Source organism: Phyllostomus hastatus, unplaced genomic scaffold (genome assembly GCF_019186645.2).
Source record: "Phyllostomus hastatus isolate PE091 unplaced genomic scaffold, TTU_PhHast_1.1 phas_contig_1, whole genome shotgun sequence".
Taxonomy (NCBI): Eukaryota; Metazoa; Chordata; class Mammalia; order Chiroptera; family Phyllostomidae; genus Phyllostomus; species Phyllostomus hastatus.
Window position 1 is genome coordinate 23,419,746 of NW_025333498.1, and position 17,150 is coordinate 23,436,895.

Here is a 17,150-nt window from a genome sequence, read left to right on the forward strand (position 1 = left end):
AAAGCAATAGACAAACCAGTTAAATGACTTATTCAAGGTCAAGAAATTAGTAAACAGCAGAGCTGAGACTTAAACACAACCTTATTTTTTGTTTGTTTGTTTTCAGTGTGCGTCACAGCTAGTAGAAATTACCAAAAAAGACATATAATCTTTTCTTTGGCCAGAAGCCTTTGAAGAAAGAAATATTAAATATATGCTGTTATTTAGCTTATTTTATGCCTTAGTGTCTTTTATGACTAAAATTTACATTAATAAAAAGTTTATTGTTCTTAAAAACAGTATTTATAAGTAATTCTTCAGTGAGAACCTAACTCTCATGGCTTCACATCCTATAATTTCAAGTGAAGAGATAAGGAAGTAGAAGTGAAGTGCTTCCTGGTAGTGGCGAGACTTACATAGTTCCTTATGTTACTTTTCTCAGCTGGGATGACTTGATGCCTTTCTGTAGGCTCAATTCTCTTAGGCTGTAGAGCTCAGTTAGACAAAAAGTACATGATGGGGAGAGGGGTATGAGTTATATAGTTTATTTATTTGTTTTTAAAGATTTCAGTTGTTTTTTAGAAAGGGGAGAAGAGAGGGAGAAAGAGAGGGAGAGACTGATGTGTAAGAGAAACATCAAATGGTTGCCTCTAGCACACCCATAACCGGGAACCTGCCTTCAAGCCACGCACTTACCCTGACCGGGAATTGAACCAGCAACCTTTGCCTGTCAGGGCTCAGTTACATAGTTTACTTATAGATCTGTCCAAAAGGTACCCAGCCATTTATCAAAGATGATATAATATACAAGAAACATTGTACATAGGACAATGACACTTCAGGCCCCTTCAAAGTAGGCACCTTGGGACCTCACACAGTTCTCCCAATCACCACCCGCTACCCTGTCATATTTTCCTGAATTGACGGTCTGAAATTTCTTCCCTTTCAAAGGTGATTTTTGTTTTGGGAAAAGCCAGAAGTCACAAGGAACCAAATCTGGGCTGTAAAGGGACTGAGTCACTGGGTAACTTGGTGTTTTCCCAAAAATCTCTGCACAAGATATGATGTATGAGCAGGCATATTGTGGTGATGAAGCTGCCAATCATGGTTTTTCTATAACGGTGGCCTTCTGAATCATCCAGATAGTTTCTGTGGAAGAATGTTCAAGCTTAATGCAAAATTTGATGCAGATTCGTTGCTCTATTTGCTCAGTCATTTTGAATGTTATGGCCACATGGTACACATGCTCACTCAATGACATCCACTGCCCCCACTAACTAGTACAGTGAAGTTGTACTTGTTCACTCATGTGCATTCTAATCCACTGTCCTTGGCTGCCAGGTTACATCAATGTCAATGTCACATAAACCATTCTCATTATGTTAACAATGGCTGGACTTTTTCCAGACAGGTCTTATATTCAGTTGATTTAGATATTTTATTGCTTGCTCAACTTCCTTTTCCCAGCTACTGATGGACTTATACTCTATTCTCAAACCCAAATCGTGATCTCATCCCATTGTGTTTGTTCTATACAACTCCAGCTAACCCTTTTTGCAGACATTCCAAGCTCATATTGAAGATATCTGGTAATAGATATCAGAACAACAATGATTTATTTCAAGGCCAGAAGAACAAGTCACAGAATATTTTACCTGTAGTCATTATAGTTTGCTGCAGGGTAAATGATCCCAAAAGTCAGTGCCAAAAAAAGAAAAAGTCTGTGCCTTAACACAAGAATGAAAATTCATTTGTTCAGATTATGTGGGTCAAAAATTTCCCAAGCCTCAACTCACAATTACTTTTTAAATTTCCATTTGTATCATGTTTAATAATCATTAACAAATGTCCAAAACATGTTCATGGCCAAAGCCAAAATAATGTGAGAGGGAAGTAGGCAGGTGTGTGGAGAGAGGGAAGCATGATTATTGGGCACTGCTGTAATAATTTCCCATAACATTCAACCTCCCAGTAGATAAAAGTGTGAAGATTCTGTGAAAGGAGCTAAAATAATATTTGATTGTTCCACCATAGTACAGTTTTATTTTTATCAGTGTTATATTTCATCACTTATACTTTCACTTTGATGTTGGGTAATAAAGAAACCTTTAAGAAAGGCTTGACAAAGACCATTTGTTAGCCCTTTTTCCTTTTAGCTTAACGCTTTACTTATATCAACGCAAAATCTAACTCATTTGCAGCTTGCTCCCCACCCTCTTTTTTTAGAGAGAGGGGAAGGGTGGGAGAAAGAGACAGAGAGGAATACTGATGTGAGAGAAAATATTGATCAGTTGACTTTTGTGTGCTGCACTACCTGGACTGAACTGGAAACCTAGGCCTGTGCCTAACCAACTGAGCCACACAGGCCAGGGCTAATTTGCAACTTTTTCACTGGGATATTTGGGAGAAGACTGATCCCTGTGGAAATGGGAGCCTTTTATTATTATTTATGGGAAGGTTTTCTATATTTATGGTTTAGCCATAATCTGAAAGTCACCTAAGAATAAGCATTTTCTTTCCTTTGTCTTTTTTAGTCAGTGTCCTGAAGGATATATGTGTGTAAAAGCTGGCAAAAATCCTGATAATGGCTACACAAATTTTGACAGTTTTGGCTGGGCCTTCTTAGCCCTATTCCGGTTAATGACACAGGACTTTCCAGAAGCACTGTATCACCAGGTAAGAGCAGAGAGAATCTGCTGTGTGCCTAAGAACAGCACCATGCTCCATGCTGCTTCCTTCTAAAATAATGGTCAAATGTAACAAAGCTTATCATATATTTATGAGGAGAAGAATTTGAAGACAGAAGGAATGAGAACCTATATCCTAACACTGTGCTGAAGTCTGTGCTCTTATGTATGATATCTCATTTAATCTTTAAAACAATCCCACAGGTTCAGTATGTGTGTGTGTGTAATGCTTTTTATATGAAGATACTAAAATCAGAGTGGTTGGGCAACCTCCCTAAAGTTACAGCACATGTATGTACCAAGGATCACTGTCCTGTTCTGTGATAGTTAATCAACTAAGTTAAGAACAATTCTAGGTACCACTTCTTTAGTCATATATTTGAACCTATGAGATTACCAAGTATTATACAATTATTTATTGAATACTTAGAATGTGCTATTTCTTCTCAATTCTTCTATTCCCATTTCTAATTAATATTCTCTCATGCTTCACTTATAACAGAAGGCTTATTGTTATAAAACTTTAAATCTAAGTTCTGAAAGTCTGTCTTCATAACTGATTATTTGTGTGCCATAGTTTCTCAGAATCTATTAAAACAAAGATTCAGTTTTTCTTTTAAGAGATGTTTCACCACAGTATGCAATGCTATTTTAGCAGCATAGTTAATATAAAAGGATATTAGATAAAATAATTACTTTAAAGTTCAAAAGTGTTTATAGTTGAGGAACAATCTTTTAAAAAAAAACACCCCCACAGGTTTTATGATTGGATAAATAAATAATGGTGTGTGTGTGTGTGTGTGTGTGTGTGTGTGTGTATAGGCCATTAATAAGGATAGGATAATGCAATGTTTGGGGCACAAAGGTTCATGATATATTATTAAATAAAAATTGAGTAAACAAAACAGAGATGGGGTACATGACAATATTACAAGTGACATTATTTTCCTTATGCAAACTGTATTTTTAATTTAGTAAGATTAGAATATATATTGTTATTTCCCAAATGTTTTGACAAATTTCAATGCCTCCTTCACAACCCTAGGAACTTCTTATTTCTAAAATAATCATTTGTTATCCTCCTGCTAAAAATCCTTTAATAGTTTCCAGATTCCCATAGGGTGAAGTTCAAAGTCTGTATGCATGGTACCTAGCTGCCTTTAAGATCTAGTCTCTTCATACTTCTCCAGATTTATCGCCTAACAATATCTCAATACATACTTCCTACTTTATTTGCATAAAGAAGATTTGCTGTTTCCTACATTAGCTTTCCCCATAATTTCTTTTTAAAAATCTATATTGTACTCTTCCTAAATTCAAGTTTTTATCTGTCTTCAAGTCTCATGCCTCAAATTCATAACACAAAGCCAGATTTCTTCTTTGAGCTTTTTTATAGCTCATATCATATCCTATACCAGAAGTTCACTGGATCTTATAATTGCCTCTGACAGTGGTTATTTTAATTGTTCATTCAGTTCTTTCTTCCACTAGGGATATACTACTTATGAAGAAGTATTTTGTCTTCTTTTAATTTTTGTGTCCTCAACATCCAACATACAGGGATGCTTAATGGAATTTTAACAAACAAAAAACAACATAAATATTTTGGATTAAGTCATTTTATATATTAATAAATGTCTTGCCTTTTTTATAACCCTCAAAATATATTAGCTAATTTCTTGTTAGCAGTGATTTAAAGTAAATTCTTTTCCACTACCATTGAAATGAGAGATCAGTTTGGGAATGCGCTGGTATTGGAGTCTATGCAGTTCCTGCATCATTACTACACTCTGAGTTTTATTGATCAGTATATGTAAGGTTTTCTTTTATTTGGAATGGATTTGTTCTCTGAATATTGACCTAAACTAAGTTAACTATAGCCAGGGAAAATCAGCAATTATTCCCAAAGACAACACAGCTTATGTTTTGGAGACTATTATTCTCCATTCATTCAACAAAACTTTTATTTGATCCATGTACTCTTTGATATATCATGGGTACAGAAATGAACAAAACAAAGTGTCTCCTGGCTCATGGAATAGAGTTATGTTTAACAGTAGTTAATATTACTGCATATTTTCCATGGCCTAAGATCTTTACATTCATGGTTTTACTTGATGTTCATAAGAAAACTATGAGATGGAGCTAAAATTAGCCACAATTTTATGCTAAAATATAATAGAACTAGAACTTGTACATTTTTTTAATCCTAATTAGAGTATATACTTTTATCACTCACCAGCTTCATGTAGTGAAAAGAGCAAAAGTTTTAGACTCAGGCATCTTCCATAGTTGTGAGATCTTTGAAAACTAATTTTGCCTGTCTAATGTTCATCTCTCTACTACACTTTGGAAATAATAGTAAGTACCACAGAAATGTGCTGCACAGAATTAATGAGATAATGAGCACAAAGTATTTATTCTTGTGCATGGCCTGCTATATACTCCACAAAATCTACTACTGACTTCTGAATAGTATAAGGGACAGCTACTTCAGTAGGAAAAATATTTAACCAAATCCTACTGGGATAATAGGGTTTAATAAAAATATTTTTAAAGACAGCATGCTATAGATTAATAAATTATCTCTGATTGAATGTTAAAACTTCCTATTAGTCTGTAAACATTCTTAACTCTTTATAGCAACACAATATTTTCTGTAAATAATTCTTATTTGTTGATACAAATGGGTGCTTAAAAATTAAACTATTCCCTTTTTTCTTGATATAATTAATGAGGAGGATATATCAGTGAACTCTAGTTTTGATTTGTAATATGTCCTTATAATTTTTTAAATTTTGTAAATTTTCTGATCTTAGGTAATTATTATGAAATAAAAGCTAGTAAAAGTCACTTCGGAAATCTAAAATTTTGTATTCTTCTGTCTATAAATCATATGACTTTCCATTGGGGTTCATCTAAAAGTTCTTTACCAAAGCAGGTAGCAGAAATATTTCTGTTCCCCACCATTTTGAATTCCTGGTATTGCATCTTGTTGTGACAGATCCATAAAGTAATTGTTGGAAGACAGTAATCTTTAAACATTAATCCTCTAACTTTATTAAATTTCATATATTTAAAGATTCTACTGCAAAGAAAATAATCTATATATAGATATCCATCCATCTTTACTGAGAAGACAACTTTTTCTTTCACTATGTTTATTAATGAAGACATAAAAGTCAAATGCTCAGCATGTATTAATTAAATTACTTAATTCTTTCTTTGGTTTGTACCATATATTTTATACCATAGATCTGTCTAAAGTTGAAGAGCTATTTGCTTATTTCTCCACATAAAGCCATTAGTTAAGCCTTTTCGTAATTTCATTCCACTTATAACTAAATTATTCTCATAAAAATCTCACTTTTTATTTTAAAACAGGAGATTACAAGAAGACAAATAACATTTTTCTGTCTATTTTCCATTTCTCCTTAGATCCTTTATGCTTCTGGAAAGGTCTACATGGTATTTTTTATTGCAATAAGTTTTTGGTTTGCCTTTTATATGGCAAGCTTGTTCTTTGGCATAGTAGCTATGTTCTATGAAGAAGAAAAGCAGACAAGTGCTGAAAAAGCTAAGAAGACTGATGCAAAATTTCAGCATACTTTAAAAGAACTTCAAGAAGAAGATGAAGCAGCTGAGGTATGATTTTTTAAAATGCTTCTTAAAATCACAGAGTTTGAGTTATCTTCTCAAGGTCTTGGAGTATATTGTTGGATGATTGATATCTGTGTATGGTACATGAGAGAAGTTCAAAATGTTGGTAAGAGCATTTGCTTTTGCTACATAACAATCCTTCCTTAATGCACCATGGTAAGAATAGTCAACATCTTTAAAGATTTCATATATATATATATATATATATATATATATATATATATATGCACACACATATATATATGTGTGTGTGTGTGTGTGTGTGAGAAACATTTCATATATATGTAATATATATACATGTGTATATATACATATATATATATTCCAAAACATGTGTTACTATGTCTGATAAACTATGGATATATTATATTTTTTAACTTGACTTCTCATAATGCAGGTATACTTTATTAATTCAAACTTGCTTCAGACAGAACTTCAGAATTAACTTTGGAAAATTTTGCTGTTCAACTCAAAGTAATAATGCCTTCCATAATTTAGAAATCATGAAGTACTAAAAACATGTTAAGGTACAGTATGAAGTTGTAAAGAGAGAAAAGAAACTGTTTTATTGGCTATCTAGATCTTTCAAGAAGAAGCACACTGTGTGTCAAGATATAGGGGCTTATTTATCCATGGGATCATTAAATCCATGATTAGTAAAACTTAACCAGGGCTTACTCGAATTTTCAATTATTTTAGTGTTGTGTTTGAATGCATTTTCAGATTTTTTGCTCCCTAGCAAAAGATTTTATTTATGAATCTAGAAGAATTGACAGAAGCTGCATTAAAGAAGTTGTAAGAAATTATCTTTTAAAATCTCTATTGTGCTGTCAGGTTTGCTAAAAGGGAGAACAAGAAGCTGAAAAACAATCAGAAGTAGCTTGTTTATATTCCACAGGACCTGCCAGTCTCACACCTCTTCCTTGATTTGGAGAGGGATAGTTTTAGCCCAGTCTACTAACACCCTACCTGGAGTTGTTGAGCTATGCAGTGAGCAGAAGCCAAGCAACCTATGATGGTACATAGCCTATGTACCTGGGGGTGTTGCACCTTTTCCCCTGAGATCTTGTTTAAAGGGTGCTGACTCCAAAGTGCTCATGGTCAAGTGCTCCTTCACTGGTTTGGTCTCAGCCCTCAGTTGGAGGAAGGGAGCTGTGTCCTGCCTTCTTTGGACCCCTCTAGATTTGTTACTACATTGCACTCTTGATACCTGCACTCTTGATACCTGCCTTCTTTGGACCCCTCTAGATTTGTTACTACATTGCACTCTTGATACCTTGATTCCTGACACCGGTGAAAAACCTTCTGAACTGCACTCTCTATTAGATGGAAAAAGGACAGATTGAGGGAGCTGACAAATGATAGAAAGATGCTATAGCAGTGGTCGTCTCATATAGAAGATATGGGGAAAAGTAAAGGCTTTTTGAGTAAAGGCTTTTTGAGTAAACCCCATATTGAGTGTTTCCTCAATAAACACTCTGGCACTAATTGGAATGGGTAGTAAAGCTGGCTAAGAGGTTCATGGGTACCACAGTTTCCTTCTGAATCAAAAGGCAGAAAATATTAACTGGCCTACATATGTAAACCTTTTTATTAAGTTCATTATCAATAAAGAAGCTCTAAGAAAGTCATTCTTCCAAAATGTGGGGCCTGAACAATGTGAGGTTCAATCATTCCAAATGACAACTTATTGATAAATACTTGTGACTCTGTGGTTGATAGCACTCATACCATTGAGACAAGAAGCAGTTATAGACCATATGAGGAAAACACGTATAAAAAGAGGCTATTGAGTATAGCCATTATATCACCCATGAGAAAGTCTCAGAAAAACAAATTACAAAAGCTTTCTGTTTGTAGGAATGAGTTTGGGGTCCTTGAGATTGAATGATTATGGCCTGAATGATATGTTGACTGTATAATTTGTTTTGAAGTGACATTTCAAATGTCAAGGGCTACCCACAAATGTATCCAAGAGCACAATGCTTCTCTTATCCCAGGGTATGTGCCCTGTTAACTCTGCTTAAGAACTTGGATTATTTCCTAATTTCTTAATATCTGCATTCATTTGGCTGCTCTGGATCACACAAAGTCATTCTGATTTTAATTAGAATGTATCAATTGTTAAGGATTTCTAGTACTCTTGGAAGAGTACTAGAACATTTTGCCATGCAAAGGTTTTCCAGGAAGTAAAAGGGAGAAGCATTTTTATAAGATTTCTTGTATTTTCCTTTTTAAAATGTATTAACAAGAAAACACTGGAGAGAGAAAAACTTAAAATGGAACACACTGAAGACACTTCGGGTGATCCATGTGAATGGAGGCCAGTCAGATTCTAATTGCAATGTTGACGTCATGGGGAGAGTATTTAGGTGTTTCATATTCTTGCATTGTAGGAAAGCAATAGATTATTTTGGCTTTTAAAAGCACAGTTTTGCAGTCAGGTAAATACAGATATCAGCCCATTATAGTCACTTAATAAATGTATGATATTTGCCAAGTCTTTTAATTTTTCTAAACTTCAGCTTCTCCATCTGCGATATGTAATAGTATCTGTCTCATAGGTTCTTGTTGGATTCAGATGAAATAATTCATGTTAAGCACTTGGTACTTCTTAGAATGTGCAAAGCAACTAAACAATGTCAATGGCTAATTATAGGGAACACAAGAAACCAAACACAAAAAGGCCCAGCAGTCCATATGGAGAACACTTCATCGATATAAAATTTTAAGTCTTTGACTATATTCCTTTTTAAGTAAAGTTAAAATAATAATAATGATGATGATAATAACATAATGTTTATTGAGCATCAGCTCTATACTAGACACAAGTGCCTTCATGAATTCTCAAATGCAATCCTCACTGAGTTCTAGTTGCAAAGTTTGATCTATATTTATTGGTATTTCATTTCCCAACACAGAGAAAGAAAACCCAGTGTTCACCACTTTGCTTCATTGTTCCAATGCTGAAACAATATTATACCATTAATTACACAATTCACAAGTGAAACTTTTCTAAAAATTGTTAGTTACTGGAAAAACCTCAGGAAGAGAATCAGATACATACAACTGTATGATTATAAGTATTTTCAAATTATTTGCCCACCAAACTGATATTCCTATAACTCATCTGTCCAACTTAAATAAAACATTATTGTCAGTCTTCAAGCATTTTACTGAGCACTGAAGATTTAAAAGACTTTAATAAATACAAATATAGTATCTATTTTCATGAAGCTAATGATCTGGTAAGGAAATAGACTCTAAAATTATCATATGCACAAAATTATAACTCTAGGACCACCAGAGATGTGTTTCCCAGTGTTATGAAATAGGAAACATAGAATGCTACATACAATATATTCTTTTGCAAAACCTGACCTAAGTCTAAGAAGCCTCCAGATTTGCCTTTTTCCAGAGACCACAGTAGAGAGAAGAACACATTAAATTACTGCTAAATGGACATGATCTAGTAAATAAAAAATGTAAAAATTCTACAGTATAAGAGACCCAGATCTTCAACAAGTAAGTCACATAGGAAAAAATAAATTAAAACCACAAGATAATCAGTAGACCTGCCAACTAAATACAATATGCAGATCTTATTTGTATTTTTACTGGAAAAAGTCAAATACTATAGAATGTTTCTGAGCAATAAAAGAAAACTGAGCAAGGTCTGAATCTCAGATAATATTAAGTAATTACTCATTTTGCTGATTGTGATAATGGTGTTGGGATTATGTTTTCTTAAAAAGCTTATTCTGCCAGACACAGAAAACAAATACTACTAATACTACAAATACTACTAATACTAAAACAAATACTATTTTACTTATATGTGAAATCTAAAGAACAAAACAAATGAACAAACAAAACAAAAACAGATTCAGACACAGCGAGCAAACTGATGGTTCCAGATGGAAGGGGGTCTAGGGGACTGGTAGAAAAAGGTGAAAGGATTAAGAAATAAAAACCAGTAGTTAAAAAAATAATCACAGGATATAAAGAACAGCATGGGGAATGTAGTCAAAAGTGCTGTAATAACAATGTAAGTTACCAGATGGGTACTAGATTTACCAGGAGGATCACTTTGTAAATTATATAAATGTCTAACCACTAGGCTGCACACCTGAAACTAATATAAAATAATATTGATTGTCACCATAATTGAAAAATCAGAAAAAACATTTGTTCTGACAAATTTTTCACTTAATCTTTATTGTATGTTTTCCATTACCATTTAGTCCCCTTATATCCCCCTCCATCCAGCAATTACCACACTGTTGTCCATGTCCATGAATCCTTTTCCTTTTTGCTCAATTCCTCTACCCTCTCATTTCCACCCTCCACTAGCTGTCATCTGTTTTCCATCTACAAGTGTGTCCCCATTTTCCTTGTTAGTTTACTTTGTTCATTAGATTCCACATATGAGTGAAATCATTTGGTATTTGTTTTTCTCTGATTGGATTATTTCACTCAGCATATTGTTACCTAGATATATCTATACTGTCGAAAAGCAGTAAAGCTTTTTTCTTTTTTATGGCGAAGTAGTATTCTGCTGAGTAAATGTCCCATAGTTGTTTTATCCACTCATCTACTGATGGACACTTGGGCTGCTTCCATATCTTAGTGATTGTAAATAACATTGCAGTGACCTTAGGGGTGCTTATGTTCTTTTGAATTAATGTTTTGTGTTCCTTCAGATACAATCCCTGAAGTGAGATGCTAGGTCAAAGAGCAGATCCATTTTTAATTTTTCAAGGTATTTCCGTACTGCTTTCCACAGTGGCTGCACCAGTCTGCATTCCCACCAACAGTGTAGAAGGGTTCCCCTTCCTCCACATTCTCGCCACACTTGTCGTTTGTTGATTTATTGATGATAGCCATTCTGACAGGTGTGAGATAGTATCTTATTGTGGCTTAAATTTGCATTTCTCTGACAATTCATGATATTGAGTGTCTTTTCACATGCATACTGGTCATCTGTATGTCCTCTTTGGATAAATGTCTATTCAAGACCCTTGCCCTTTTTAAAAATTGTTTTTTCGCTGTAGACTTTTGTAAGTACTTTATAAATTTTGGGTATTAACTCCTTATCAGATATATCAGTGAATATGTTCTCCCATTCTTTGTTGTCTTTTTATTTTGTTTATGATTTCTTTTGTTGTGCAAAAACTTGTTAGTTTGAGGTAGTCCCATTTGTTTATTATTACTTTTGTTTCCCTTGCTTGGGGAGATATATTCAATAAAATATTGCTATGAGCAATGTCTGAGATTTTGCTGCCTATGTTTTCTTCTAGGATTTTTATGGTTTCAAGTCTAACATCTAGGTCTTTGATCCATTTTGATTTATTCTTGTGTGTGACAAAGTGGTCTAGTTTCATTTTTCCGTGCATATCTGTCCAATTTTCCTAACACTAATTACTGCATAAACTTTCTTTAGCCCATTGTACCTGCTTGCTTCCTCTATTGAATGTTAATTGACTATAAAGGTGTTGGTTTAATTCTGGGCTCTCTATTCTATTCCATCAATCTATGTGCCTGTTTTTATGCCAGTACCATGCTGTTTTGATTACTATCACCTTTTAGTATAATTTGATATTAGGTAGTGTGATTTCTCCAATTTTGTTCTTCTTCTTTCTTAGGATCACTGTTGCTATGTGGGGCCTTTTGTGGTTCCAGATAAATTTTTGAAACATTTGTTCTAGTTCTGTGAAATACATCATTGAAATCTTGATAGGAGTTGCATTGAATCTATAGATTGCTTTGGGTAATGTGGACATTTTAATGATGTTAACTCTTCCTATCCATGAATATGGTATTTGTTTCCGCTTATTTGTATCTTCTTGTATATCTTTCTTCAGTGTCTTAAAATTGGCCAAGTATAAGTCTTTTACCTCCTTGGTTAGGTTTATTTCTAGGTATTTTTAACTTTTTGAAGCAATTGGCGCATGGGATTGTTTTCTTACCTTCCCTTTCTGTTAGTCTGTTATTGGTATATAAAAATGCAACTGATTTCTGGATACTGATTTTATATCCTGCTACTTTGCTGAATTCTTTGATCAGGTCTAGTAGTTTCTTGGTAGAATCTCTGGGGTCTTCTATGTATTGTATCACATTATCTGGGAATAAAGACAATTTTACTACTTCCTTTCCAATTTGGAGGCCTTTTCTTTCTTCTTCTTGTCTGATTGCTATGGCTAAGACTTTGAGTACTCTATTGAATAAGAGAGGCAAAAGTGGACATTGTCTTGTTCCCAATCTTAAGGGGAACAGTTGTGGGTTTTGCCCATTGAGTATGATGCTGGCACTGAGTTTATCCTATGTAGCCTTTTATTATATTTAGGTATGTTCCATTTATTCCCACTTTGCTGAGAGTTTTGATCATAAATGGGTTCTGGATTTTATCAAAAGCTTTTTCTGCATCTATTGACATGATCGTATGGTTTTTATCCTTCATTTTGTTTATATGGCCAATCACATTAGTTGATTTGTGAATGTTGTACCAACCTTGCATTGTTGGAATAAATCCCCCTTGATCATGGTGTATGATATTTTTGATGCATTGCTTTATTCAGTTTGTGAATATTTTGTTGAGGATTTTAGCATCTATGTTCACCAGGGATATTGGCCTATAATTTTCTTTCTTTGTACTGTCTTTATCTGGTTTTAGAATTAGGATAATCCTGGCCTTGTAAAATATGCTTAGGAGCCTTCCCTCCTCTTGAATTTTATGAAATAGTTTGACAAGGAGAGGTGTTAGTTCTTAGAATGTTTGGTAAAATTCACCTGTGAAGCCATCTGGTCCAGGACTTTTGTTTGTTGGGAGTTTTTGATGACTGCTTCCATTTCACTAGGTGTAATCTGTCTATTCAGAGTCTCTGATTCTTCCTAATTTAGTTTAGGAAGATTGTAGGTGTCTACAAATTTATCCATTACATCCAGGTTGTCCAGTTTGTTGGCATATTGTTGTTCATAATATTTTCTTACAATCCTTTGTTTTTCTTTGGTGTCAATTGTTATTTCTCCTCTTTCATTTCTGATTATATTTATTTAGGTGCTTTCCCTTTTTATCTCAAAGAGTCTGGTTAAAGGCTTGTCACTCTTGTTTATCTTTCAAAGAATCAACTCTTGGATTCATTGATCATTTGTATCAGGTTTTTTTTTAGACTCTATTTCACTTGTTTCTGCTATGACCTTTATTTATTTATTTCCTTTCTTCTACTCACTTTGGGCTTTGTTTGTTGTTCTTTTTCCCATTCCTTTAAGTGTGAACTTAAATAGTTTATTTGAGCTTTTTCTTGTTTTTTTTCTGAGATAGGCCTGTAATGCTATGAATTTCCCTCTTAGGATTGTTTTCCCAGTATCTCACAGGATTTGGGAATGTTGTGCCCTCATTTTCATTCATTTCAAGGTATCTTTGGATTTCTTCCTTGATCTCATTGTTAACCCATTGTTTAATAACATGCTATTTGGCTTCCATGTCTTTCAGTGTTTTTCAGTTTTCTTTTTCTGTCTGATTTCTAGTTTCATAGCATTGCAGTCAGATAAGATAGTTGATATGATTTCAATCTTCTTAAATTTACTGACTGTTTTATATCCTAACATATGCATGGTCTATCTTAGAAAATGTTCCAAGTGTCCTTGAAAAGTATGTATATTCTGCTGCTTTGGGGTAAAATGTTCTGAAGATATCAATTAAATTCATTTAATCTAGTGTTTTGTTTAAGGCTGCTGTCTCCTTGTTGATTTTCTCTCTGGAATGTCTATCCATTGAAGTCAATGGGGTGTTAAAATCCCCAACTATAACTGCATTTCCATTAGTCTCTCCCTTTATGTCCTTCAAGGTTTGCTTTACATATTTAGGTGCTCCTGTGTTGGTTGTGTAAATATAACTAGAGTTATATCTTCTTGTTGGATTGTTCCCTTTATCACTATGTAGTGTCCTTCTTTATCCCTTTAGCCTTCATTTTAAAGTCTTTTTTGTCAGATATAAAGGCTACTACTCCACCTTTTTTCTTTTTCATTTTCCTGAAAAACTTTTTCCAACCCTTTACTTTTAATCTGAGTGTATCTCTCAGGCTGAGATGGGTCTCTTGGAGACAGTATATTTCTTCTCCTCCTCCTCCACCACCACCTTCCTCCTCCTCCTCCTCTCCTCCTCCTCTCCTCCTCCTCCTTTCTTCCCCTTCTCCTCCTTCCCCTTCTCCTCCTCCTTCTCCTCCTCCTCCTTCTTCTCCTCCTTCTCCTCCTTCTCTTTCTCCTTCTAGCAAGCCCTCTAACATACTGTTTTGGTGTTAACAAACTCCTTTAGTTTTTTTCTTTTCTAGGGAGCACCTTATATCTCCTTCAATTTTAAATGATAGCCTTGCTGTGTAGTATAACCTTGGTTGTAGGCCATTGCTTTTCATCATCTTGACTATTTCATTCCATTCCCTTCTGGCCTTAAGTGTTTCTGTTGAGAATGCAGATGACAGTCTAGTTGGTGCTCCCTTGTATGTAACTACCTGCTTTTCCTGTTGTTTTCAGGATTCTCTCATTGTCTTTAAGGCTTGTCATTTTAATTTTGATGTGTCTCAGTGTAGGCCTCTTTGGGTCCAACTTTTTTGGAACTCTCTGAGCTTCCTAGATTCATGTGTCTTTTTCCTTCACTGGATTAGGGAAGTTTGGGGCCATTATTTCTTCAAATAGGTTCTTGATCGCTTGCTCTCTATCTGTTCCTTCTAGTATTCCCATCATGTGAATGTTGTTATGCTTTGTTTTGTCCAAAATATTTCTTAAGCTCTCTTCATTTAAAATTTTTTTTTTCCTTTTGTTTCTCTGCTTGGGTGTTTTTCTCTACTTTGTGTTCTAGATCATTGATTTGAACCTCTGCTTCATCTACTACTGTTTAAACCTACTGTTTATTCTTTCCAATGTATTATTTAATTCAGATACTTTATTCTTTATTTCTGACTGTTCCTTTATTATGGTTTCTATGTCTTTTTTCATGCTGTAGAGTATCTTTATAGTCTTTACTCTAAAGTCTCTATCTGATAAATTGCTTCCCTCTGATTCATCTAGTTATTCTAAAGAATTCTCTTATTGTTTCATTTGGGGTCTGTTTCTTTGTCTTCCCATTTTGGCTGCTTCTTTTTATTTCTTGTCTTAACTGATTTTGGGTTTGGGGGGCATTATTTGTTTGTTTTTTAAGAGAAGAGAGGGTGGCAAAATGGAAGGGAGGGAAACAGAGAGAGAACATCAGTTGTTCTACTTATTCATGCATTCCTTGGTTGCCCTTTATGCCTTAGGTGTTAAACGAATCAATGGCGTAGTCTAGAGCCATAATCAGCAGCTCAGCTTAAGCACCAAAGGTTGGGTCAGATCAATTCCTGTGGGCAGGGCTATTGCTTCCCCTCCAGGCTGATGCTACTTTGATAGTAGTGCTCTGCCTAAGAAAAGTGGTTTCTGCAGTATGTGGAATGACTTAACACAAGGATACTGGAAGCCGTTCTTTCAGTTCTCTCTCCAGAGCCACCAGCCCCAAACTACCTCAATCATCTCTACTTCACTCTGTTCTCCTTCTGCCCATTAGAGCCGAGTGGGTAAGGGGCTGCAAATTTTGTGCACTGGCCCTTTAAGAGGCTCTCTACCTCTCCAGCTGTCTCTCCCTGGCAGATAGAAACCCTGCTGCTTTTCAGAGCTGGATGTTATCTGGGTTCCTTTCTGGGTCCTTTGCTGTAGGCTGGAGGGCCCAGCTTTGGTGTTTAAATACCACACATCTCAGAGGGAACACCTGACCACTGAAATATCCCTCAGAAACTTTGGCTACCACCTGTGAGAGCTCAGCCAGCCCTCTTGTGCCTCTACATTTCCTACCAATCTTGATGTGGTGATATGATTGCTTACGTTAGTCCTTTGTTATAAGACTTATCTCCAGCTGGCCTTCAGTTGGTTATTCAGGATGATTTCTGTACAATTTAGTTGTAATTCCATATTGATTCTAGGAGGAGGTTCGATGTATTTTCAAGGAAACAAAATTTAGGTGTTAGAATATTACTGTTATTCAACAGCATGTTAGCCAATTTGATATTTTACAATAACCCTAAATTATACGTCAAATTGTATGTCAAATATGGGTAATGCCACTATCATTCTCTTATTTACTCTTTTTATAATTGACCTCATATTATAAAATTATGTTGTTGAGTTGCAAGTTTTACACATTTTCCAGAAGTTAAACAAAAGCTTCTGAGGTAAAAAATCAGCATTTTCGAGAAGGTTATAAAACTTATTGTAATTATAGTCTTGGATCTATAGAGAGAAACAGCCAGTATTAGACTCATCAATTTTTTTTCAGACCAAGACCACAGAAATAGAACTGAAGAAAAAATCACCAACTTCTATGATCACTTCTTTGGATATGTTGGATGATGCTACTGTCACTCATAAAGAAGGTAAAATAAAAAATATTTAAACACTATGAAAGGTGCTGTTCATAAGATTGACTTTTAAAGAAATTGTATAATTGCTTCAGAATTTTATTGCATGCTAAAATTTAAGGAACAACATGAGAATATTAGGATGAATAATTTATAAAAATTCCATAAACATAGTGTTTTAAAGTGTTGGAAAGGGTTACCAAATAGTGCCAAGAATAGTACCCAAATTTTTTAACATTGAAAATGACATAGAAGTGGCAATTTGTAACTAAAAATAAAGCTTGGAATATGAATCTATATAAAACAATATGCTAAGGTCCTTTTATATTGACTCCACTTTTGTAACATTTACCAACAAACTTATTATCATGGCCAATGTTGAAAGACATTATTTTGTAAAACA

The 17,150-nt window shown here is 34.5% G+C and overlaps 1 protein-coding gene across 4 annotated transcripts in view; it reads left to right on the forward strand.

Annotated features, from left to right (window-relative positions):
* SCN7A (sodium voltage-gated channel alpha subunit 7) overlaps nucleotides 1-17,150 on the forward strand; it is an 83,775-nt gene that overhangs the window by 31,835 nt on the left and 34,790 nt on the right. For all 4 annotated transcript variants that reach the window (XM_045858705.1, XM_045858782.1, XM_045858861.1 and 1 more), the window contains exons 9-11: nucleotides 2,514-2,655; nucleotides 6,105-6,311; nucleotides 16,666-16,762. In XM_045858705.1, the coding sequence (XP_045714661.1) occupies nucleotides 2,514-2,655; nucleotides 6,105-6,311; nucleotides 16,666-16,762 (446 nt within the window). The remainder of the gene's footprint in view (nucleotides 1-2,513; nucleotides 2,656-6,104; nucleotides 6,312-16,665; nucleotides 16,763-17,150) is intronic.